This window comes from Lepidochelys kempii, chromosome 9 (assembly GCF_965140285.1).
Source record: "Lepidochelys kempii isolate rLepKem1 chromosome 9, rLepKem1.hap1, whole genome shotgun sequence".
NCBI classification, from domain to species: Eukaryota; Metazoa; Chordata; order Testudines; family Cheloniidae; genus Lepidochelys; species Lepidochelys kempii.
Window position 1 is genome coordinate 27,304,000 of NC_136388.1, and position 24,033 is coordinate 27,328,032.

The following is a 24,033-nucleotide window of genomic DNA, read 5'->3' on the forward strand; positions in this document are numbered from 1 at the left end:
AAAACTCAGGGCGATCGGGGGAAGTCCCGGACGACTGGAAAAAGGCTAATGTAGTGCCCATCTTTAAAAAAGGGAAGGAGGAGGATCCTGGGAACTACAGGCCAGTCAGCCTCACCTCATTCCCTGGAAAAATCATGGAGCAGGTCCTCAAGGAATCAATTCTTAAGCACTTAGAGGAGAGGAAAGTGATCAGGAACAGTCAGCATGGATTCACCAAGGGCAAGTCATGCCTGACTAATCTAATTGCCTTCTATGACGAGATAACTGCCTCTGTGGATGAGGGGAAAGCAGTGGACATGTTGTTCCTTGACTTTAGCAAAGCTTTTGACACGGTCTCCCACAGTATACTTGTCAGCAAGTTTAGGAAGTATGGGCTGGATGAATGGACTATACGGTGGATAGAAAGTTGGCTAGATTATTGGGCTCAATGGGTAGTGATCAATGACGCCATGTCTAGTTGGCAGCCGGTGTCAAGTGGAGTGCCCCAGGGGTCGGTCCTGGGGCCGGTTTTGTTCAATATCTTCATAAATGATCTGGAGGATGGTTGGATTTCACCCTCAGCAAATTTGCAGATGACACTAAACTGGGAGGAGAGGTAGATACGCTGGAGTGTAGGGATAGGATACAGAGGGACCTAGACAAATTAGAGGATTGGGCCAAAAGAAATCTGATGAGGTTCAACAAGGACAAGTGCAGAGTCCTGCACTTAGGATGGAAGAATTCCATGCACCACTACAGACTAGGGACCGAATGGCTTAGCAGCAGTTCTGCAGAAAAGGACCTAGGGGTTACAGTGGACGAGAAGCTGGATATGAGGCAACAAGGACACACTGTTGACAAGAAGGTCAATGGCATTTTGGGATGTATAAGTAGGGGCATTGCCAAAAGATCGAGGAACGTGATTGTTCCTCTCTATTCGACATTGGTGAGGCCTCACCTGGAGTAGTGTGTCCAGTTTTGGGCCCCACACTACAATAAGAATGTGGAAAAATTGGAAAGAGTCCAGCAGAGGGCAACAAGAATGATTAGGGGACTGGAACACATGATTTATGAGGAGAGGCTGAGGGAATTGGGATTGTTTAGTCTGCGGAAGAGAAGAATGAGGGGGGATTTGATAGCTGCTTTCAACTATCTGAAAGGGGGTTCCAAAGAGGATGGCTCTAGACTGTTCTCAGTGGTAGCAGATGACAGAACGAGGAGTAATGGTCTCAAGTTGCAGTGGGGGAGGTTTAGGTTGAATATTAGGAAAAACTTTTTCACTAGGAGGGTGATGAAACACTGGAATGCGTTACCTAGGAAGGTGGTGAAATCTCTTTCCTTAGAAGTTTTTAAGGTCAGGCTTGACAAAGCCCTGTCTGTGATGATTTAGTTGGGGATTGTACCTGCTCTGAGCAGGGGTTTGGACTAGATGACCTCCTGAGGTCCCGTCCAACCCTGATATTCTATGGTTCTATGATTCTATAAGCCCTAAGCCACCCCTGCCCAGAGCCCTGTCCCCACCAAACCCTGCAGCTGCAGCCCCAGCCCCAACCCCTCCGCCCCAGTGGCCGAAGTCCGTAACGTCTTGTTCAGAGTTACAGACATTTCAGAGTTATGGATAACCTCCATTTCCAAGGTGTTCATAACTCTGAGGTTCTACTGTAATTGAAAACAAGAAGCAACAAGTGACTAACAAACAATGGGCGGGAAGTGGGAGGGAGAACAAATGTAACAGTAGCAAGACTCGCCATTAACCTCATTCTGATTAATGGACATAATTTTAAATCAAGTATTAGAGCTATATATCAAGACCGCAAAGTCCCTGTAATATAATAAACCAGAAGAACATATAAAGCCTTACCGCTGAGTGCCTGTTAAAGGCTGAATATAAGCAGCAGCCTGCTGTTGAATGTACCCACTTGGCTGTTGTTGCAGCTGTCTTAGTCTTTCCATTAGAGCTGGACTGGAATGAGTTGCTGGATACGTTCTGGGGTTGTAGCTGGGTGAAAGCACTACACCACCAGCCTGCTGTTGTTGCAAAGGCATCTGAGTACTGTACATTGTGTATCCATGAGGCACAGTCTGCATGGAAAACAGCCCATGGTACAATTTAACAAAGGCCACATGTTCGTATCCTTAAGCCATTAAAGAAAAATAGGTAACCTTTATTAAAAAGCAAAATCTGGACAATGGAGCCCTCAGTAAAACATTCAACTGTGTAATTATACCAAACAGCAATTACCCTTATATTTTAATAGTGTATTTCTCTTTTTCTAATAGGCTCCCTCAGCTGCAGCGTGAACACATTCATTTCTGTTTTTAATTTATATCTTGCCTAGTTATTCGGTGCTTAATCAGGAGTGGCATCTGGGGTCTTCAGCACCAACACTTCTTTTCGGTATCAGTAGCATCATGATGACACAATGAGGGGAGCAAAGTCAGTGATCCCAACCTCACTCTAACCAGGCTGGATTTTAGACTCAGTACTGTGGCACACACGGACTTTACAGGCAGATCATTGGGAAAAGATTAGAAGCCTGCCAAAAAGATTTGTTTGACTAAACTATGCAGGAACTAGAGAACTGTCAATAACTTTTCATTAAGGGTGAAATTCTAAGACTCACTACTTAAGTCCCAATTAAGCCTTTAATGCAGGTCTTAAATGGGATGTAGGGCACTGCTTGGACCCTCTGCACTGAGGTGAGTTTCATGTGTATACCTTACAGCCTGTAGCAAATGTTCCCTAGGAGAAGCTCAGTACCTGTGCCTGCTGTAACCCTGGATACTGTGGAAGCTGGGAAGAAGGACGTACTTGCTGAGCGAAAATAGCAGACTGATCTATTGGCTGGCCCTGAAAGACAAAGTACAAATCAAATAAAATCTGCTTAATCTAAATACAAGTCTTTCTGTTTCTGTCCATGGATCCAAACAGCTCATGCAGTTTAGTCCTGAACAGAATTAACGAACCAGTTTCCAACCCTTTTCCTTCAAGAAAATTCTGTTTTCTGACACTGAGCTGACTACTGAACAATACGTGCCTCTACATCTGTCTGCAGGAGGTGTCGGGAAAGGAGGTAAAAAGGTTATCTTTTGTTCAGCTCAGAAACACTACTGTAAGCACAGCAATGCAGTGAAAAAACCAACGATCATCAAGACAGTAGAGAGGCTATAACTTAAAAATAAGATCTGGAATACAACTGGTCCTTCTCGATTAAAAAAGTAATAAATTCTTGAGGGCAGTGCACTGAATTATGCAGGAGACTTATCAATACACTGAAAATCACTTGCTTTAATATACAAAGAATAACTTTCTGAAGCCATTATGATCAATTATTGTAAGAACTATCCCTCACAACAGAAAGCGCAAACAATGAAAATAAAGGACTATGACTATCATAAGGTGCTCAGATATTATGGTGAAATATAAATACCTATTGAATAGGCAGACAGACAATGCAACCATTTCCAGTATAGCCTGAAAACACATGCAGCGCTTTTGCTCATAAAGACCCCCATTTGTTGATTTTAAATGGTCTCCTATATGTGTATATATAAATTGTGGCACCTTAGAGACTAACCAATTTATTAGAGCATAAGCTTTCGTGAGCTACAGCTCACTTCTTCAGATGCATATCGTGGAAACTGCAGCAGGCTTTATATATACACAGAGAATATGAAACAATACCTATTCCCACCCCACTGTCCTGCTGGTAATAGCTTATCTAAAGTGATTTCCAGCACAAATCCAGGTTTTCTCACCCTCCACCCCCCCACACAAATTCACTCTCCTGCTGGTGATAGCCCATCCAAAGTGATAACTCTTTACACAATGTGCATGACAATTAAGCTGGGCTATTTCCTGCATAAATCCAGGTTCTCACATCCCCCCCACCCCCATACACACACAAACTCACTCTCCTGCTGGTAATAGCTCATCCAAACTGACCACTCTTCAAGTTAAAATCCAAGTTAAACCAGAACATCTGGGGGGGGGGGGGTAGGAAAAAACAAGAGGAAACAGGCTACCTTGCATAATGACTTAGCCACTCCAAGTCTCTATTTAAGCCTAAATTAATAGTATCCAATTTGCAAATGAATTCCAATTCAGCAGTTTCTCGCTGGAGTCTGGATTTGAAGTTTTTTTGTTTTAAGATAGCGACCTTCATGTCTGTGATCGCGTGACCAGAGAGATTGAAGTGTTCTCCGACTGGTTTATGAATGTTATAATTCTTGACATCTGATTTGTGTCCATTTATTCTTTTACGTAGAGACTGTCCAGTTTGACCAATGTACATGGCAGAGGGGCATTGCTGGCACATGATGGCATATATCACATTGGTGGATGTGCAGGTGAACGAGCCTCTGATAGTGTGGCTGATGTTATTAGGCCCTGTGATGGTGTCCCCTGAATAGATATGTGGGCACAGTTGGCAACGGGCTTTGTTGCAAGGATAAGTTCCTGGGTTAGTGGTTCTGTTGTGTGGTATGTGGTTGTTGGTGAGTATTTGCTTCAGGTTGCGGGGCTGTCTGTAGGCAAGGACTGGCCTGTCTCCCAAGATTTGTGAGAGTGTTGGGTCATCCTTTAGGATAGGTTGTAGATCCTTAATAATGCGTTGGAGGGGTTTTAGTTGGGGGCTGAAGGTGACGGCTAGTGGCGTTCTGTTATTTTCTTTGTTAGGCCTGTCCTGTAGTAGGTAACTTCTGGGAACTCTTCTGGCTCTATCAATCTGTTTCTTTACTTCTGCAGGTGGGTATTGTAGTTCTAAGAAAGCTTGACAGAGATCTTGTAGGTGTTTGTCTCTGTCTGAGGGGTTGGAGCAAATGCGGTTGTATCGCAGAGCTTGGCTGTAGACGATGGATCGTGTGGTGTGGTCAGGGTGAAAGCTGGAGGCATGCAGGTAGGAATAGCGGTCAGTAGGTTTCCGGTATAGGGTGGTGTTTATGTGACCATTGTTTATTAGCACTGTAGTGTCCAGGAAGTGGATCTCTTGTGTGGACTGGACCAGGCTGAGGTTGGTGGTGGGATGGAAATTGTTGAAATCATGGTGGAATTCCTCAAGGGCTTCTTTTCCATGGGTCCAGATGATGAAGATGTCATCAATATAGCGCAAGTAGAGTAGGGGCTTTAGGGGACGAGAGCTGAGGAAGCGTTGTTCTAAATCAGCCATAAAAATGTTGGCATACTGTGGGGCCATGCGGGTACCCATAGCAGTGCCGCTGATCTGAAGGTATACATTGTCCCCAAATGTGAAGTAGTTATGGGTAAGGACAAAGTCACAAAGTTCAGCCACCAGGTTAGCCGTGACATTATCGGGGATAGTGTTCTTGATGGCTTGTAGTCCATCTTTGTGTGGAATGTTGGTGTAGAGGGCTTCTACATCCATAGTGGCCAGGATGGTGTTATCAGGAAGATCACCGATGGATTGTAGTTTCCTCAGGAAGTCAGTGGTGTCTCGAAGGTAGCTGGGAGTGCTGGTAGCAGCACTCCCAGCTACCTTCGAGACACCACTGACTTCCTGAGGAAACTACAATCCATCGGTGATCTTCCTGATAACACCATCCTGGCCACTATGGATGTAGAAGCCCTCTACACCAACATTCCACACAAAGATGGACTACAAGCCATCAAGAACACTATCCCCGATAATGTCACGGCTAACCTGGTGGCTGAACTTTGTGACTTTGTCCTTACCCATAACTACTTCACATTTGGGGACAATGTATACCTTCAGATCAGCGGCACTGCTATGGGTACCCGCATGGCCCCACAGTATGCCAACATTTTTATGGCTGATTTAGAACAACGCTTCCTCAGCTCTCGTCCCCTAAAGCCCCTACTCTACTTGCGCTATATTGATGACATCTTCATCATCTGGACCCATGGAAAAGAAGCCCTTGAGGAATTCCACCATGATTTCAACAATTTCCATCCCACCACCAACCTCAGCCTGGTCCAGTCCACACAAGAGATCCACTTCCTGGACACTACAGTGCTAATAAACAATGGTCACATAAACACCACCCTATACCGGAAACCTACTGACCGCTATTCCTACCTGCATGCCTCCAGCTTTCACCCTGACCACACCACACGATCCATCGTCTACAGCCAAGCTCTGCGATACAACCGCATTTGCTCCAACCCCTCAGACAGAGACAAACACCTACAAGATCTCTGTCAAGCTTTCTTAGAACTACAATACCCACCTGCAGAAGTAAAGAAACAGATTGATAGAGCCAGAAGAGTTCCCAGAAGTTACCTACTACAGGACAGGCCTAACAAAGAAAATAACAGAACGCCACTAGCCGTCACCTTCAGCCCCCAACTAAAACCCCTCCAACGCATTATTAAGGATCTACAACCTATCCTAAAGGATGACCCAACACTCTCACAAATCTTGGGAGACAGGCCAGTCCTTGCCTACAGACAGCCCCGCAACCTGAAGCAAATACTCACCAACAACCACATACCACACAACAGAACCACTAACCCAGGAACTTATCCTTGCAACAAAGCCCGTTGCCAACTGTGCCCACATATCTATTCAGGGGACACCATCACAGGGCCTAATAACATCAGCCACACTATCAGAGGCTCGTTCACCTGCACATCCACCAATGTGATATATGCCATCATGTGCCAGCAATGCCCCTCTGCCATGTACATTGGTCAAACTGGACAGTCTCTACGTAAAAGAATAAATGGACACAAATCAGATGTCAAGAATTATAACATTCATAAACCAGTCGGAGAACACTTCAATCTCTCTGGTCACGCGATCACAGACATGAAGGTCGCTATCTTAAAACAAAAAAACTTCAAATCCAGACTCCAGCGAGAAACTGCTGAATTGGAATTCATTTGCAAATTGGATACTATTAATTTAGGCTTAAATAGAGACTTGGAGTGGCTAAGTCATTATGCAAGGTAGCCTGTTTCCTCTTGTTTTTTCCTACCCCCCCCCCCCAGATGTTCTGGTTTAACTTGGATTTTAACTTGAAGAGTGGTCAGTTTGGATGAGCTATTACCAGCAGGAGAGTGAGTTTGTGTGTGTATGGGGGTGGGGGGGATGTGAGAACCTGGATTTATGCAGGAAATAGCCCAGCTTAATTGTCATGCACATTGTGTAAAGAGTTATCACTTTGGATGGGCTATCACCAGCAGGAGAGTGAATTTGTGTGGGGGGGTGGAGGGTGAGAAAACCTGGATTTGTGCTGGAAATCACTTTAGATAAGCTATTACCAGCAGGACAGTGGGGTGGGAATAGGTATTGTTTCATATTCTCTGTGTATATATAAAGCCTGCTGCAGTTTCCACGATATGCATCTGAAGAAGTGAGCTGTAGCTCACGAAAGCTTATGCTCTAATAAATTGGTTAGTCTCTAAGGTGCCACAAGTCCTCCTTTTCTTTTTGCGAATACAGACTAACACGGCTGTTACTCTGAAACCTATATAAATTGTGACACAGCCAGAGTCCATACAAACGAAATGCACCCAAGCAAGTGAGGTCAGTGGTGCAATAGCAGAGTTCGTTACAATTTAATTTTCAAAAGCAAACACGTTAGTGGTGATGTCCCCGACGAATAACAAAATACTAAAAAATTTAAAGTGCCACTCGTCTACAGGTTTTGAAAGGAAGAATGATGAAGAAAATATTAGTGTTGGGCACAAATTCGAGATCAAGCGGGTCACCAATTTGCAAGTGAAAAACTGAGAGAGGTATAATGAAACTTACATTTTTTCTGTGATTCTGAAGCCTCTAACAGATTAATTGGACAATTGTCCTAGTCACTACAGCCCAGATTTTTAGAGTATTTAGGCGTTGCTGTGCTCAGCATTGCAACCCCTAATTGATTATGGAGTCTAAGTCTCATTTAAAAATGGGATTTAGTACCTTAGGAGCCTAATTCTATTGACAGTAGATGAAATTTAAGTTCCTCAGTGCCTAAATCACCTTTGAAAAATACCAAAAATCTGGGCCTAAGGATTCAAGCCACCAAACATTTGTAGACATACGTCAAATTACAGGAGCTTTAAGGTTCAGAGTCCAGATTTTGCATTGAGCTTCACTTTCCCCAACAATAAAACAACCAAGAAACAAAACCCAAAAGCCCCAAAAGAAAAACAAAACATCAGATGTATTATCACCACATTCAAGCAAAACACTGGCACTATCATTCAAAGCCACCTGGACAATAACACACTGCCAATAGCAATGTTACCACGAGTACCATCAGTGAGACAAAGAGTAATGCCACTTGGAGATACTGCCTCAAGAGCAACAGGAATTTTTCTTTATCACTCACTCTCATCCTGTTAATAGTCACATTGTTGGAAGCTATACAAACTACTGAAATGTGATAGTAAATATATACAAAAATAAGTAAATAACAGCCCTACATTTAACTATTATTTGGACACTGCCACAAAAGCATCAGGAAAATAGACCTGGGGCATAAAGAGATCAGCAGCCCCTGGAGTCCCCAAATTCACCACTGTCATAAAGTTATTATATGTTTTGTACAAAGTATACCTTGTGAGGTATCAGTTTAAAAGTGTTGATCTGCTGAACATTAATATCCTGTTGGATTGTGCGTGCTATCATTATACATAAAGTTAGGAAGTTTTGCTATGTGTGTGTTACTGAAATATGTTGAGAGATTGGGAACATTCACAACCAGTCTTTCAGGTGCAACAACGGAGTAGCCAGATGTGCTGATGTCCCATTAAAGGGAATCCATTCTCCCAACAGCCATCCCAGAAGACTTCTCAGAGAGAGCACGTAGACAATGGACACTGCTTGACAAAAGGGGGCGGATCCCCACGTCACAAGCATGGATCTTTCCAGCAAGCTGGAATAAACTATAAAAGAAGAGAAGTGACATCATCACTTGACCTCTCTCATCCCCCCCCACCCCAACTCAACACCTGGAAGAAACATCTGGAGGACAAAGACTTTGAACTGGAAAGGGTGGTTTTACCAGCTGTCAGGGTGAGGCATTGTTTGATTCAAATCCTGTCTAGTTTGTAGAACAGACTACGAATGTATTTTTGTTTCTTAAGTAGCCAACTTTGATCTCTATGCTTGTTACTTATAATCACTTAAAATCTATCTTTCTGTAGTTAATAAATCTGTTTTATATTTTACCTAAAAGAGTGTGCTTTGGTTGAAGTGCTTGGAAAATCTCAGCTCAGTTTACAAATGCTAGTGTGTGTCCTCTCCACATCAAGGGAGGTGCAGACTGGGTAATCAACTTACGTTGGTCAGGCTTCTGACCAGGGAAAGATGGTACAGTTCTGGGGTACAAGGCTGGGGAGCGGCGGGGGCATTGGCTGGGGACTCTCTATTGTTGGTTCATGAGTGACTGGGAAAGCATTCATGTAACTCAGTTGAGTGTGTCCCTGCCTGTGGATGTCTGTGTAAGTGCAGCACCTGCCAGAGGTTTGTGGCTTAACAACAGTATCACAGTGTGAGAGGGATACACCAGATTGGTGGTACAGAGGGCTCAGCGGTCCCACAGTCCAGGGAACCCCATCACAGAGACATTACCCTGACAAGGAGTAACTGAGTTTGGCTGGAGAGCCAGACAAAGCCCAACCCCCTGAAAACCTGGGGTTAGTTGTACTGTACTCTGGGAAAAGAGTAGCAGAAAAGTCTCAAGGCCTAAACCAGATGCCCACATTCTTTTCTAGGGATTCAGTGGAATGTGTCAGCCCTTTGTCATCATTGCTTCTGGTTCTTCTACTGATAAATATGTCCAACTGGCAATGAAGTCAATGGAGAATGGAATTTTGTCCACTCATTTAATAATGGCCCCATTCAACTCCCACTGAAATCAATGGAAACACTTCCATAAACTTCAGTAGGAGTTGAATTGAGCCCTAATTCATGAAGAAAATGCTGACTAGACGTACGATTTCACAGACAGAACCAAGTTGTAGGCAGGAACCCCCAAATTTAATTACTCTTGCTCATAAAATTCATACACAGACTTTTCTCAACAATTAAAAGGTACAACCTGAAGCCCAGCAGGCTATGTTTTGTGAGTTACAAAGCAGAGCATATTTTTATTTATGACCACAGTCTAAGGGGTACCACTTGAGCAATGAGGCATTAGGTCAGACAAGAGCTCTCAGTATAGGCAAAAGTGAACTTTAAAACAAAAAGCTATTAGCTAGGCAGGATACAAATCAACTTTATCCAGAGCAGCAGGCAACCACAGAGAAAATTCCAATGGTGTAAGCAAGTACTCTGATTTTTTTTTTTTTTTATAAATTCTAAAGGCTAATCAGAACAGGCATTACTTAGTCAGGAGTAAACTAGCATGCAAGTGAATTGGTGAGAAATGGAATCGTGCATGCATGTAACAAAAATGAGCACTTTTGAGAGCGGATGCAAGCTTACAATAGTAACAATGATATCTTATGATCTGATTATGTATAAAATAAAATGCAGCAAAGCTCACTGCAACTGAAACTGAACTGAATACACTGTCTGGTAAGTTGTGTGGTCATAAGTTACCTTTTATAGTAAGGCAATAGAATTGACATCGACCATTTAAGCAGCCTGAGCTACCTCAGCCAGGTTGGCAACAAAATCTGTGTTTGGAAACAGAGCAAAACACTAACACTTATTTGGGGGGAAGGATAGCTCAGTGGTTTGAACTTTGGCCTGCTAAACCCAGGGTTGTGAGTTCAATCCTTGAGGGGGCCATTTAGGGATATGGGGCAAAAATTGGGAATTGGTCCTGCTTTGAGCAGGGGGTTGGACAAGATGACCTCCTGAGGTCCCTTCCAACCCTGATATTCTATGATTTAGACTATAAATATCATGGTTTGATACATTTGTATAAAATGAAAGACTCCACTGTATGCCCACAATAAATCTAGACTTGTTTTATGAACTGCACAGATGCCAAACTATATCCCTTTGCTGCCAAGTCTCTAGTAAATAAAAATATTTATTGCAAATATATAAAATATTAAAATCACAGCATCCAGCAGATATTTTTACAAAGATTGATTTAGTTTGTCTCTCTCTGTCAATTAATGCTTTACCAACATAAACAGTGTTCCCCAGGACTGGAAGTAAAGCATACAACCAACTTTGAAACTTAACTTTCCCAATCAATAATGCCCGGCAAGCCATCAACACAGCTTTTAGAATAGGAACCTCACCAAGCCACAACAATAGATTAGTTTTTAATCAAGTAATTTTATTCATTTTTTTTTAAATTTGGATGAAATTTCTGGCCCCATTGAAATCAATGGCACAACTCTTATTGACTTCAACAGGGTCAAGATTTTACCCCTTGTCTGCTGACAAAATGTCAAGTCACAAGCCATTTAAGTCAGATTTTCAAAGGTGCTCAGCACTCAAAAGGTTCCCACTGTGACATTTGTAAGCAGATTTTTAAAAGATCTCAGCTTTAATAGACCGCCTAGCATGCTGAGATTTTTTTAAAAACTTGGCCATTTATCTTGGTACCTAAATGGGAACTACGCTCTATTAAAACTTGACCCTTGGATAATAGACATCCCAGAGACACAATATCCTTTCATAAAAGGTTAGCTAGAAAATGTATATGATTTTCTCCAATTTCTGATAAAAACTCAGTACTAATACAAAAATGTAAAATATGCTACACACTATATCATGAAACATCATTTATCTTCTGACTTCTGAAATGGGGATAAGGGTTTATGTTTCAATATTTAGCACTCATATGTCAACATGCTGTACTGATATTTCTTTTACTTGATGCAAAATCTAAAATACATTTATTATAAAACTTGCTTTCCAAGGTTGCTCAGTAATATGACAGCAGTGCAGTGCACAGTCCATGCACGCACGAGATCCAAGATCACAAGCATTGGGGGGGGGGAGGGGGGGCTCCAAGAACAGAGGGACAAGGAAGAACTCTGATTCCATTGATGAAATGGCAGAACTACTATCCACTTAAGTGGGAGCAGGAACAGGCCTATGCCCATAATCTAAATGGAATTAATTGCTTCTCTGGAATTTTTGATGGCATGAAATAGGGTGCTGAGAAGCATGTTGCCCACACTACTTTTACAGCTCATCTGTCAGTCAGTCCATGGAGCAGTACTGGGAACACTACTGCAGAATCCCGTAAGTCTCATTTTACTAAAAGATTAAAGCTGGCATAATAGAAGCTCAAGGCAGGGAGGTGTTGGAAGGTAAAAACTGGAGCAAAACCAGCAATCAGCATGAAGATATGGGCAGATTGTGAAGATATGGGTCATGCTTAGATGTGTGTGGCATCAGAAACATCTCTCCTTTAATCTTGTAGAACAAAAAATATGAAATATTTAAAACAGGAAAATAATAGGAAACGTGTCTAAAGGAACACTCCATGTGTGCATGTGTATATGTAATCTACACATAGGGTGACCACATGTCCCGATAAAATTGGGATTGTCCTGAGATTGAACTCTCTGTCCCGCGTCTGGACCGATGTACGATCGGGACACCATGTGTCCCGATATTGTAGGGTTGTCAGGCCTCCAGCTGACGTGGGGTTGGCAGGTTCCCTACCTGACTGGCTCCGCACAGCTCCCCGGAAGTGGCAATATCTCCCTTTGGGTCCTGGGTGGGGGCTCTACATGCTGCCCCCGCCATGAGCGCTGGCTCTGCAGTTCCCATTGGCTGGGAACCGCGGCCAATGGGAGCTGTGGAGGTGGCACCTGCCCACGAGGCAGCACATAGGGCCACCTAGCTGCACCTCCACCTGCGATCCAGAGGGAAATGTTACCTCAGGTGGCTCCCCAGAAGTGGTAAGTGCCACCCAGAGCCCGCACCCCCTCCAGCACCCCAAGCCCCTGCTCCCAAATTCCCTCCCAGAGTCAGCACCCTGAACCCCCTCCCACACCCCAACTCACTGCCTCAGCCCTGAGACTTCCCCCATTGCAGCCAGGACTGGAGCCCAGGCTGTGCACCCCAGACCTGCAGCATGCAGTTGGTGCCAGGTCCGTGCGCCCCCGACACGTGGTTTCTGCAGGGGCTGGAGCTGGGGCCGGGACCATGTGCCCCCCGACCCACAGCATGGGCTGGAGCTGGGGCTGTGCGTCCCTGCAGTTTGCAGGTGGGGCTGGAGCCAGGCCGTGTGCCCCCCCCCCCCCACCTTGCAGCTTCCTAGGGCTGTGTACCTCCCTCCCCCATCATTCCAGTGGGGGCTATGAGCCTGTGGCTGCCCCTCCACCATTTACTCTTGCAATCTGGTCACCCTAGTTACACACATGCGCACACTGTATCTGAGTAACAGGGGAGCTCAAAGCATATCATTCTCATTTACAGCAAACTGTGCAGCTTGTGAGTTGAAAGAAATGCATGTTTGTGCAAAAGAAAAAAAAAGTTGAAGACAGCAGTGTGGTTACCATTACGTTGTCAAAGCCTTCTTGAAGAGCTACAGCAGTGTTACAGACATCCTGAAGGAAAAGAACAGGCAAGAAAATGGCAAACAATACAGAGAATAAATATTAGCTTTAGTTCATTAGCAAAGTTGTTCCCTTAACCCAAACACTATTATTATATATAAATTACTTCAGTTTACATGACATTTTTATAACATAGTTATTGCATTGATGAGAAAAGGCTAGTGACATCCTTTCATAAGAGTCTGAAAATAATTATCATTTTACTATACATCCACCATCAGCAGTAACACAATCCACTTACCAAATGTATTATCTTTAGAAGGATTAGTATCAGATATTTTTACACCCTTTTATTTTTAATCCTTTTGCCATTTGGAAGAACCTGATAAACAACTGAGAACATGATAGGTGAATATGATCTGAGACAAACGATTTCAAATGCACCCCATGTTTAACAGTTTTGCACAACCTATTTAAAATAAATGAGTTTAAGAGTAAAAAGCTTCAGGGTATCATAGAAGGTCTGGGGACCTGACCACAACTCTCATTTCTTTGCAAAAGGGAAAAAAATTGCTGGAATGGATTTTAAACTAGACACAACCAGACAACTTGCTCTGTGAAATGTGGTCATTGGGCTAGGCAGCTACGCATTTGAAAGACAGCTATTAATCATCATCAACAGGTCAACATGTCCTCAATGGTCCATCTCCCAATGCAGCAAATTCCCAAACCCTATTGTGTGCACAGGTAAATGGAGGAATCTGGTTTGGAAATTGGGAGTAACTGCCTTGGATTAAGAAATATCTTTTATTGGGCCAACTTCTGTTTGTGAGAAAGACAAGCTTTTGAGCCACACCACTGGGGCTCTTCTTCAGGTCTGGGAAAGGGACTCCAAGCCACACAGCTAAATGCAAGGTAGAACAGATTGTTAAGCATAACAACCGAACTGGGTCTAATAAAAGATATTACCTCACCACCTTCCATAGGTGTCAACTTCTGCTGGCATTGGTGGGTGCTCAACACCCCCCCCGCCCCCAGCCCCACCTCAACTCCACCCCTGACCCCCCCATTCCAACCCCTTCCCCAAATCCCTGCCCCAGCCCCACCTTTTCCCTGCCTCCTCCCCTAAGCACGCAGCATTCCCACTCCTCCCCCTCCCTCCCGGAGCTTGTTACGCTGCGAAACAGCTGTTTTGCAGCAGCAAGTGTTGGGAGGAGAAGCGGAGACGCGGCGCGCTATGGGGAGGAGGCGGAGGTTAGGTGAGGGGGCGGGGAGGGGAGCTTGGTTGCCCGTGGGTGCAGAGCACCCACCGATTTTTCCCTGTGGGTGCTCTAGCGCTGGAGCACCCACGGAGTCAGCGCCTATGCCATCTTCTCTCTCTACTTGTTTAGGAAAGGCACATTGGAACATGCAAACTGACCCGTAAAAAGCAGTTTGATAAGCAGGTCCTGGAGACATTAGAGAAGAGCTGATATTTAGAGAGCAAGGAGGCTGACAGTCTTAACAGAGATGGGATTACCTTCAAGAGATGTAAGCTATTCAACCCTTTCCTTTTTTCTTCTGTAATTTACCTGAGAATGCCCTATCTAGATTATGGGAAGTGTAAATATAGATGTGTTAAGCAAATGGTTTCTTTTGTTTTAATTACATTTTTCCTCTATTTTTAATAAATATATAGATTATTGTTGTGTGGACACTTCCATGCAAACATCCTCAAACAGAACCTCCAAGGAGAGAGGCTACTGTGTACAGTTTCTGGTGCCCAATCACAATCAGCTGGTGTTGCTAGCTGGCCATAGAGGGAGAACACAAGAGGAGACGTCAACAGACCAGGGAGGAGATGAGAGCTAGAGGAGGTGCAGGTCACACCGATATAAACAATACTTCCATACACTCTACTTGCTCTTCTCCATAAATCCAATCCTCAAAAGTGTTGTGCACCTTGTCACTGAGAGATATTGAGCATTTTCAACACACACTGAAATCAATGTGATGTGAGGGCAAGTAGTAGTTTCAGAGTATCAGATCGAAAACGGGTTACAGACACACCAGCTGTTCAACAGCAATGAGATTACTGCATTTGACAAACAACTTCATAGTAATGCACTTCACAGAAAAATATCCATCTAAGCAACTACATTTATCATCAAATTATGTTCTTTATCCGGTACCGTTTTAACTCGTGCTGAAGGAGTACAAACCTGCGGTAGGCCATATTAGAAAAGTCCTTTAACTGTTCACTTTTTAAAACAATTTTTTACAAAATATTTTCATTTAAAAACATGGTAAAATAATGTCAGTAAGAACTTTTTTCCTGAATATACAGTATTTTAAATGTTATAATTAAAATAAGTGTACTTCCCACACTGGAAGAACATGCATATTCTATATGTTCCTCAGAACAAAAATATGGAAGATGAGTAAACACTGCATCTGTGGACTGCGTTCCGTAACATGTTTTGCATTACCGTGCAGATCTAATAAAAACAAATATTTGATCTCCTATGAATAGGAGGAATAAAAACCACTAAGTCATCAATAAGTGATTCATTTCTAGCCATAGCTGACACAGAAACATCACATCTCCTGGGAATAGAGAAATATGGTTAAGATGATCTTACAAACTGTCAGAATACTGATATCAGGATATCACAAAGAGTTTGTTTTGTAGCAGATAAATCTACAGGGAATTTAGATCTCAACCACAACTTCCTAGACCCATAGCTAGATTAACACACTCACGGGCTTCATCTACTACACTGACTGGCTGGTTATCTTCTGATCCTCTTAACACAACATACCTAACTGCACTTAGCCTTGGTCTACACTGGGGGGGTGGGAGGGAGAGAAATCGATCTTAGTTACGCAACTTCAGCTACGTGAATAACGTAGCTGAAGTCGACATACTTAGATCGACTTACCATCGTGTCTCCACTGCGGTGAGCCGACTGCTGCCGCTCCCCCGTCGACTCTGCCTGCACCTCTCGCAGCGCTGGAGTACAGGAGTCGATGGGAGAGCACTTGGGGGTCAATTTATCACTTCTAGACTAGACGCGATAAATTGATCCCCGTTGGATTGATTGCTGCGCGCCGATCCGGCGGGTAGTGAAGACATACCCTTAGGCTCTCATTGTGAAACTCAGGCTGGACCCCTACTTCAAGCATTTGTAATTCATGGTTTCCCTCATTGAATCTTTACAATTACCATTAAAATCAACTGAAAGTCTAGTGTCAATACCACAGACATTTTCTACATGAAAGTGGATGATTACATTCTTAATCACAAATAGTAAAATACATGTTCTTTGCATCAGTAATTGTTTTGTCTTTAATAAAGAAATGGTGCCGGATTCTGCTGTTACTCTAGGGTACAACTCTGATACAACTACACCCGTGTAAGTGCAAAGTAGCTGCATTGCAGTCAATGGTATTACTCTGGCATTATACTACTGTAACTTTGGTCATAATGTGACTCATTTATGTCTTAATGTATCTTATTTTAAAATGATCTAGGTTATACATTGCAGAAAACTAACAGCCAAGAAACATACTATTTTATTGTAATAAAAATATCAACTAATTTTACTCTGTCATTTAAATCATAGCAATCACCTTACTACAACTTAGTAAATTCATTCACCAAAATAACACAAAAAAGCGATTTCCAAATATCTAAGGCAACTGTTATGTATTAATCCTTCATTCTTCATTGTACATAATAAATTAATAGAAAAAAAATAAATGACATACTTTTTTTCCCTAGCTAAACAAAAATCTTTATACTGCCTATTTGTATTTACCATCAGAAAATTGTCCTTCAGGAACACTAAAAATTGCTTACAGGTGTTTTATGGTGCTAATCAAGCATAGCATTGTTATAAGATTTCTGTACAGGAATTCTAAACGGTCTATAAACTATTATAGGATTCCTTGTAATTCACAGTAGCCTTTTATTCTATATGTAATATTTGAAATCAGTGGAGCAAATAATAGTTTTTAATAGAGACTGTTTACTTTATAGCTAAAAGTTTTTAACAGAATGGCATTTACAGTCCCACCAGCTCAAAAGTGTTGGTTCCTTCTGGATTTATATAGAAGGATCTAGGGGGTCCTATAGAATTGCATACTATGGATGTTTTGTGAAATAGACCGTGCTACTTATGTTAGTGAGTAACATCTCCAATTTTCCAGATGGCAGCAACATACAGAAATAGAAATATTTAAGAAACTCTCTTTGCTTCACTACCCCTTAAAAAAATGTAGCTCATGATGGTGGTGCCCAAAACTTACCAAATGCCTTAAATAAAGATAAGATTTGCAGCTGCTAACATTTTTTTTTTTACCTTCCAGTTTTCAAGTTATTTCCTGTACTAAGCCCAGGGAAATAAAAAGAAATATCGCAAATGCTGACATGACCATGTCTTTTTCACTTAGGTAAAACTGGCAAATTTTTCAGTCCCACTACTGTATTTGAACGATGGAGGAAAAGGCTGCAGAGCGTTCACAAGAATTTCTGGTTGTATGACAGCATGTGCCTGGGAGGCCTGTGAAATCAACTTATATTTTTAAAGCTATTATCGACTCTCGAATTCTTTTGCCAAAATTTTCCCCATTGTTGCTAACACCTGTGCAACTCCACCAGTGCATTAAACCTCAGTGTAGATAAGGCTCAGAGCAGATCTAAACTATGTGGTGTTAAAAATGCCAGCAGGCAGAGGAGCCATCTCTCAACTATAACTGCCACCACTGAAGTAGGTCACATGGTGTTCGCAATGATGGGAATATTTTGGTAATATGTTTAGTATAGACAGCTACAGATGCTGTCAGTAGGCCCTTTAATCACAAATAAAAGTCCCAGGAAACAGATGACACCACAAAGAGCCTGAGCCTGGCATTATATACACAACCTTGGCAGTGGCCAACCCAAATGTCTGTACCAAGCCCTGTTGCATGTTGTGAAAGCCTTGTCTATGCATAAAACTGCACAGGTTTAACTAAAAGGTTTAAAAACTAATTTAGTGAAGCCAATGCAAAACACCTATCTGGATACTCTTAAACTGATTTAAATCCGGTGTATACTGATGTAGCTGAAACTGATTCATTACCAAATTAAATTAAATGTATTACTCTTTTGCATCTGCACAGATTTTTTTGTCAGCATAACTATTACAGTTAGGGGTGTTCTTAAATGAGAGGATAAAACAATTAGGATTTTCGTTTAGGCTTCTGTATATTTAACACTACTTATTCAGGCAGAGATTTGCTGATATCTCTATATTCTATCTTGTGAATATGAAGCCAAGGGACCTTTAAGTAAGTAGTACTGAGTTGGGCCCTTAATAATGTTGCTTAATATAAGAAATCTTGTAGCTGGATTACTTTCTATGAAATAGGAAATGTTGGGTCGCTATATATGGTTGATCATTACACTTAATTTTAATATAATTTGAGATCTTATTTCTTATTAGTGGGAATCTTTTTTAGTCTTATCTGGTTTGTAATTTGTATTATCTTTTAACCTGCAACTAAAACGAAGCAAAACAATTGAAGGTTTTTTTTCTTTTTATATTTTATTGACTGACGTTCTTTCTAAACCACTTCTTAATTCTTTGATAAAAAGAAAATAGTAATCAATAAAAGATCTTCGGGGAAGGCACTGTTACATATTTGCACTATGCCTAGCACAATGGTCTCTAAGCGCTACAGTAATAAATAACAATAATAAAATATCTGAAACCAACATACTACTCTCTGCTCTTCATAGTTATATTTTTGCCTGTTGCCCTGATGAGCCCCCTAAATTTAGTGACAGACCATAGTGTCTGCCGGGGTTAGGACTAGGAGTGGGAAGAAACCAAGGAACAGCTGTTCTCTGTAGGTCCCCAGGGATCTGGGTGGATTTTAAATGGAAAGCTGCACAGAAGTTCCTGCTGTTCAGAAGAGCAGTATCTCCTACACAACTGCCAACCCTCCCAAGTTCCCCTTGGATTTGTCTACAGTACAAGTCGATTGGGGTTTAATCAGGTTGGCTGTCACAGTTTTTCTCTTATTTATGGGTTTTGTACTGCCATCCCTTACAGTAGTATCTGGGCTCATTTGTTCTACACTGATCACTAAGTCACAATCAGCAGTGTGTCAAACACAATACAGTTTTATAATATGGAAAGTTCCCCATGTCCGCCATGGGGATGGGAGAAGCCCACACAAAACCCCCCAATATCTTGTGGGTGTTCTAATATCTGTTTGGATCTTAAGACTCATATAGTTTCCTGCAGTCAACCCCTCTTCAGTGCCAAACAGAAGGAAGTGAATTTCCTGGCCCTACAGAGGAGTAGCTCTTCGCCCCAGTAGTATTTGGTTATGGGTATTTGTGCCAACAAAAATCAACAGCATTTGTACAGCATGAACTAACTGAATTCTAAATGCTAGTATCTTGCCTCATTCTGAGGGACAACAGACATGAGGAAAGAAAATCCTCAAGGAAGAAACCACAACAGTGCTGGAATTTCTCCTATTTCCATCTGAGAAGTACAGAGAAGCGAACAAATGGAGTTTCTCTCTCTCTTTGGCTGTCAAACACCAAGCCACCGCTTGTGAATAGTGCTATGTATCATCATTTACTATTTGTGCTGCAGTAGAACTTCAGGGCCCCAAAAGAGCAATACAGGCCCCATTGTGTTAGCCACCCTATAAGCACATAACAAAAAGACAGTCCCTGCTGTACAGAGCTTTCAGTCTAATGAAGAGACAACAGACATATGGGGAAAGCACAAGGTAATGAGATGATTATGAACAATGTGCTAAGCAGCTGTCTCAGCATACCAGCTTTCTAATCATTGTTGAGGTTTTTGTAGACATCACAGCAGAGGAGAGGTTTAAGAAGGGATTTGAAGGAGGATAATGAAATAGTTTTATGGATATTTACAGGGAGCTCCTTTCATGCAGCACAGGACAAAGCAGGTAGATACTTGCTGGAAAATTTGATAAATGGGCAATCAAGACAGGTATCTTTGTCAGAGTGGAGGCAGAAGTCGACATCATGATAGTATATGAGATGATATATAGCATAGGGATAGGCCAAAAGGGCCTTAAAGGTGAAGACGGGTAGTTTATGTTTGACATAGTTTACACTGTTTATAAAATTCAACAAAATGAAGCTCTGGGAAATGCTGGTCATTCTATATTTGGTTCACACACTGGGCAGTAATTGTCTATCAATATCCTGTATATAAACACCGAGCCTAGACAGATAACTCAGATTGACAGGTTATATAATGTGGTGATCTATTGCGGTGGGAGCTTGCAGGTAGATTGACAGGTTATATAATGTGGTGATCTATTGCGGTGGGAGCTTGCAGGTAGATTGACAGGTTATATAATGTGGTGATCTATTGCGGTGGGAGCTTGCAGGTCTGCTGACAGGGTTTCACCTGTTCTATGGATAAAAACGGAAGACAAGTGTCTGCAGGACTGTGCAGTCAGCACTTTTCATAAGCGTTAAATTCACTTATTGAGAAAAGCATAACACATTCTTGGGAAATGGAAATTTGATGGATTTAAGTTGTTTCCACAAGCTAAACAACTTGCTGATCTAGTTTTGCAAGGACTCTACCACAGTTAAGTGGAGTCTGTCCTCCCTGCCCCCAATATATGAATAATCAGATGAGAGAAGCCCTTATTCTTAGGGAAACAAAATTCTTCAGCAAATTTTACCCACAAATGGATCCTTTATATGATTACCATCAACAAATTGGCAATGAAATTGCAACTTATACTGGAAAAACAATAGAATTTACTCATCAACTTTCTTAGGACTTGTGTTGAGTTGGCTTATTTTATTTGCTTTTCATTTATGTATGTATTGTGTATATTGTACATCAGGAGCTGCTGTTCATCCATTCTCGGCCAATAATGAACACATCCACAGTCACTTGCACGAGATGACAAACATACCATTTTACAAAGGTCAGATTAGCAAAACATTTCCTAGAAAAAAGAACTACTCCCTCGGAGCAATAAGCCAAAGGAAAAAAAAATGGCTTGATGCTCAACTGTATATTTATTGGTGCCAAGGATTTCCTTACAGGAAAGATGAAGTTTTTGTTCCAAGAATGTCCAAGAAGCAGATTTTGAAAGATTTGAAAACACAATCCGCAGTAAGGGCAAGATGTGAAAGGGCAGGGCAACAAATCACTCAAGTTTCATATATGAATTTTTTGTAACAGGGATCTGGAAGCCAATTTTATTTTTAAATACTGTTCTTTAGCTCTGATTAAGCCATCAGCTTTGGGAGGGACCTGCAGCAATCTCCAGGAAACTAGGTTCAAGTTGTGCACCTCCCACATACTTACATAGCATATAAGAGTGGTTTTGTGTATAACATTTGTTCGTTGCTCTTTATGAAACATCAGAAATTTTTAGAGAGAGAGAGAGAGGAAACACTCCCCCGTGTGTGTAAATGGCTCCCCCTGGAAATTCTGGAATTATTAAATGTAATTAAGGTTGTTATTAAACAGCAGAAACAGAGCAAATTTGGTTTACCCAGTCTGGCAGTATATTGGATCAAGCAGCATGAATGTGAAAAGCTCTCTCAGATTCTCACCTTGACGGAATTTAGAAACAGTCTAAGGTGATGTGCTTTTTAAAAATTATATGCAGCTCCAAGAATAATAAAAAGTCTGTAGTATTCTCCTAAAGTACACGTAATATTGACAATACCAGTATGAAGATTCATAGGAGCCTTTTATTTCAGATTCAGTCTCAGGGTTATAGGAAAGGCAAAAACGATGTTAGAAGCTGAACTGCAACTTACCACAACAAAATGTGCACAACAGAATGACGAACATGTGGGAGGGTCCTAGAGCTCAGGCTCCAGCCCAAGCCCGAATGTCTATACCCCAATGAAACAGCCCTTAGCCAGAGTCAGTTGGCATGGGCCAGTGGTAGAATTTTATTCTTCTTTATCACCTGTTGAAGTTTTAAGTAACTCCCAGTTTTATAAGGTAAGCGACCCGTAATTGAGATCAGAATAGGGTCGTAGGGATTTGCAATCTCTAATGATACTTTCCTTTCTGTAGTGCTTTACAAAACATATTCAATTCTACACATGTTGCCTGTAAAAAAGGTCTGACCCTACTTACATACATTTAAAATATCAGTACACTCATTAAACAGATTAGCAGAGGGAAGTTAAAGGACATTAAGCATTAGAAGACCAGCCAATGATTTCATGAGATTTGCAGTAGAATTAAAAAGGACACACAGACAAAGCAGTTGGTTTGGCAAATAAAGTTTAAAGAATAAATGGCCCTGGTGGAAAACGACTTGGACCTGCTGCTGTAGCAGTAAACTGAGATCAAAATAACCTCAGATGGCTCATCGGCTACATGCAATTAACTATAATACAAGATGAAAGAAAGGCCTCCCTCTCCATGTTTTGGGGTTTGAACAAACCTGTTGGAAAGGTCTTGTTTGGGCTTGCTGCCTGAGTAGCCGCTGTTGCTGCTGCTGCTGCAGAAGTTTCATCTGGAGCAGCTGCTGCTGAGACGTAATTGCATGTATGGAGGGTGGCTGCATCATGGTACCAGAACGCCTCTGTAGCATGTTAGACAGGGCTTGTTTTGTGTTCGTTGGAACAAAAGAGCCTGTAGGATCCAATCTGGAACCTAAAAAACAAAATATAAATGTTTTCCCTGTCTTTTAAAGCAAAAGGGCTGACAGATCACTGTTAATCTGTCTATTCTATTGCATATCAAATACAAATAAACTATAGTAAGCGGTCTGTCTCTTTAAAGGCAGAGAATTGGATTGAGATTAATATTCCCAGCCAGAACAATTAACAGGCAAGCACAGTTTACAAAAAAGAGCAGAGCACCTTTAAAATAGAGCTTTACTGGAAGTCTATCCATTTTCTAGGTTCTAATAATGGAGCTGGTGCCCAAAACTGTAATATCCGAGTGCCTCAGATGTGAAGATGAGAGAGGAGACAATTACTGCGTCCAAACAACATTCAAAATAACTGTTCAAATTGCAACAGTTTGACACTGGAGAAACAGAAACTAGAGTCCTTGCCCAAAGCAATGAATACAATCCTGAATGGATTTGGGAAACCTACAAAGGTCATTTAATAAGAGACCATCAGAACGTTTTGAGGAGTACATCGGTAGCAATACCTTTCTAGGAAATGTTTCAGAGGGGCAGATCAAAGTGAATGGTCCTAAATTCTAGGCCCTTCTGATGGGGTATGCTTGCCCCAAACTTGCCTGGAAGCGGGCAATATAGGTGAGGTGGGTGGGGTTGCAAGTGCTTTGGAGGATAGGATTAAAATTCAAAATGATCTAGACAAACTGGAGAAATGGTCTGAAGTAAACAGAATGAAATTCAATATGGACAAATGTAAAGTACTCCACTTAGGAAGGAACAATCAGTTGCACATAGAAAATCGGAAATGACTGCCTTGGAAAGAGTGCTGTGGAAAGGGATCTGAGAGTCTCAGTGGACCACAAGCTAAATATGAGTTAACAACGTCGCAAAAAAAGCGAACATCATTCTGGGCTGCATTAGCAGGAGTGTTGTAAGCAAGACACAAGAAGTAATTCTTCTGCTCTACTCCTTGCTGATTAGGCCTCAACCAAAGTATTGTGTCCAGTTCTAGG

General features: G+C 41.9%; 1 protein-coding gene across 11 annotated transcripts in view; it reads right to left on the reverse strand.

Moving 5' to 3' along the window:
- Positions 1-24,033, reverse strand: part of MED12L (mediator complex subunit 12L) — a 321,530-nt gene that overhangs the window by 21,734 nt on the left and 275,763 nt on the right. For 7 of the 11 annotated variants that reach the window (XM_078854411.1, XM_078854410.1, XM_078854406.1 and 4 more), the window contains 4 exons: positions 22,832-23,043; positions 13,379-13,429; positions 2,741-2,830; positions 1,841-2,061 (listed from right to left, as the gene is read on the reverse strand). In XM_078854411.1, coding sequence (XP_078710537.1) covers positions 1,841-2,061; positions 2,741-2,830; positions 13,379-13,429; positions 22,832-23,043 — 574 coding nt within the window. The remainder of the gene's footprint in view (positions 1-1,840; positions 2,062-2,740; positions 2,831-13,378; positions 13,430-22,831; positions 23,044-24,033) is intronic. The other 4 variants (XM_073359680.1, XM_073359677.1, XM_078854409.1 and 1 more) reach the window with 1 other exon arrangement.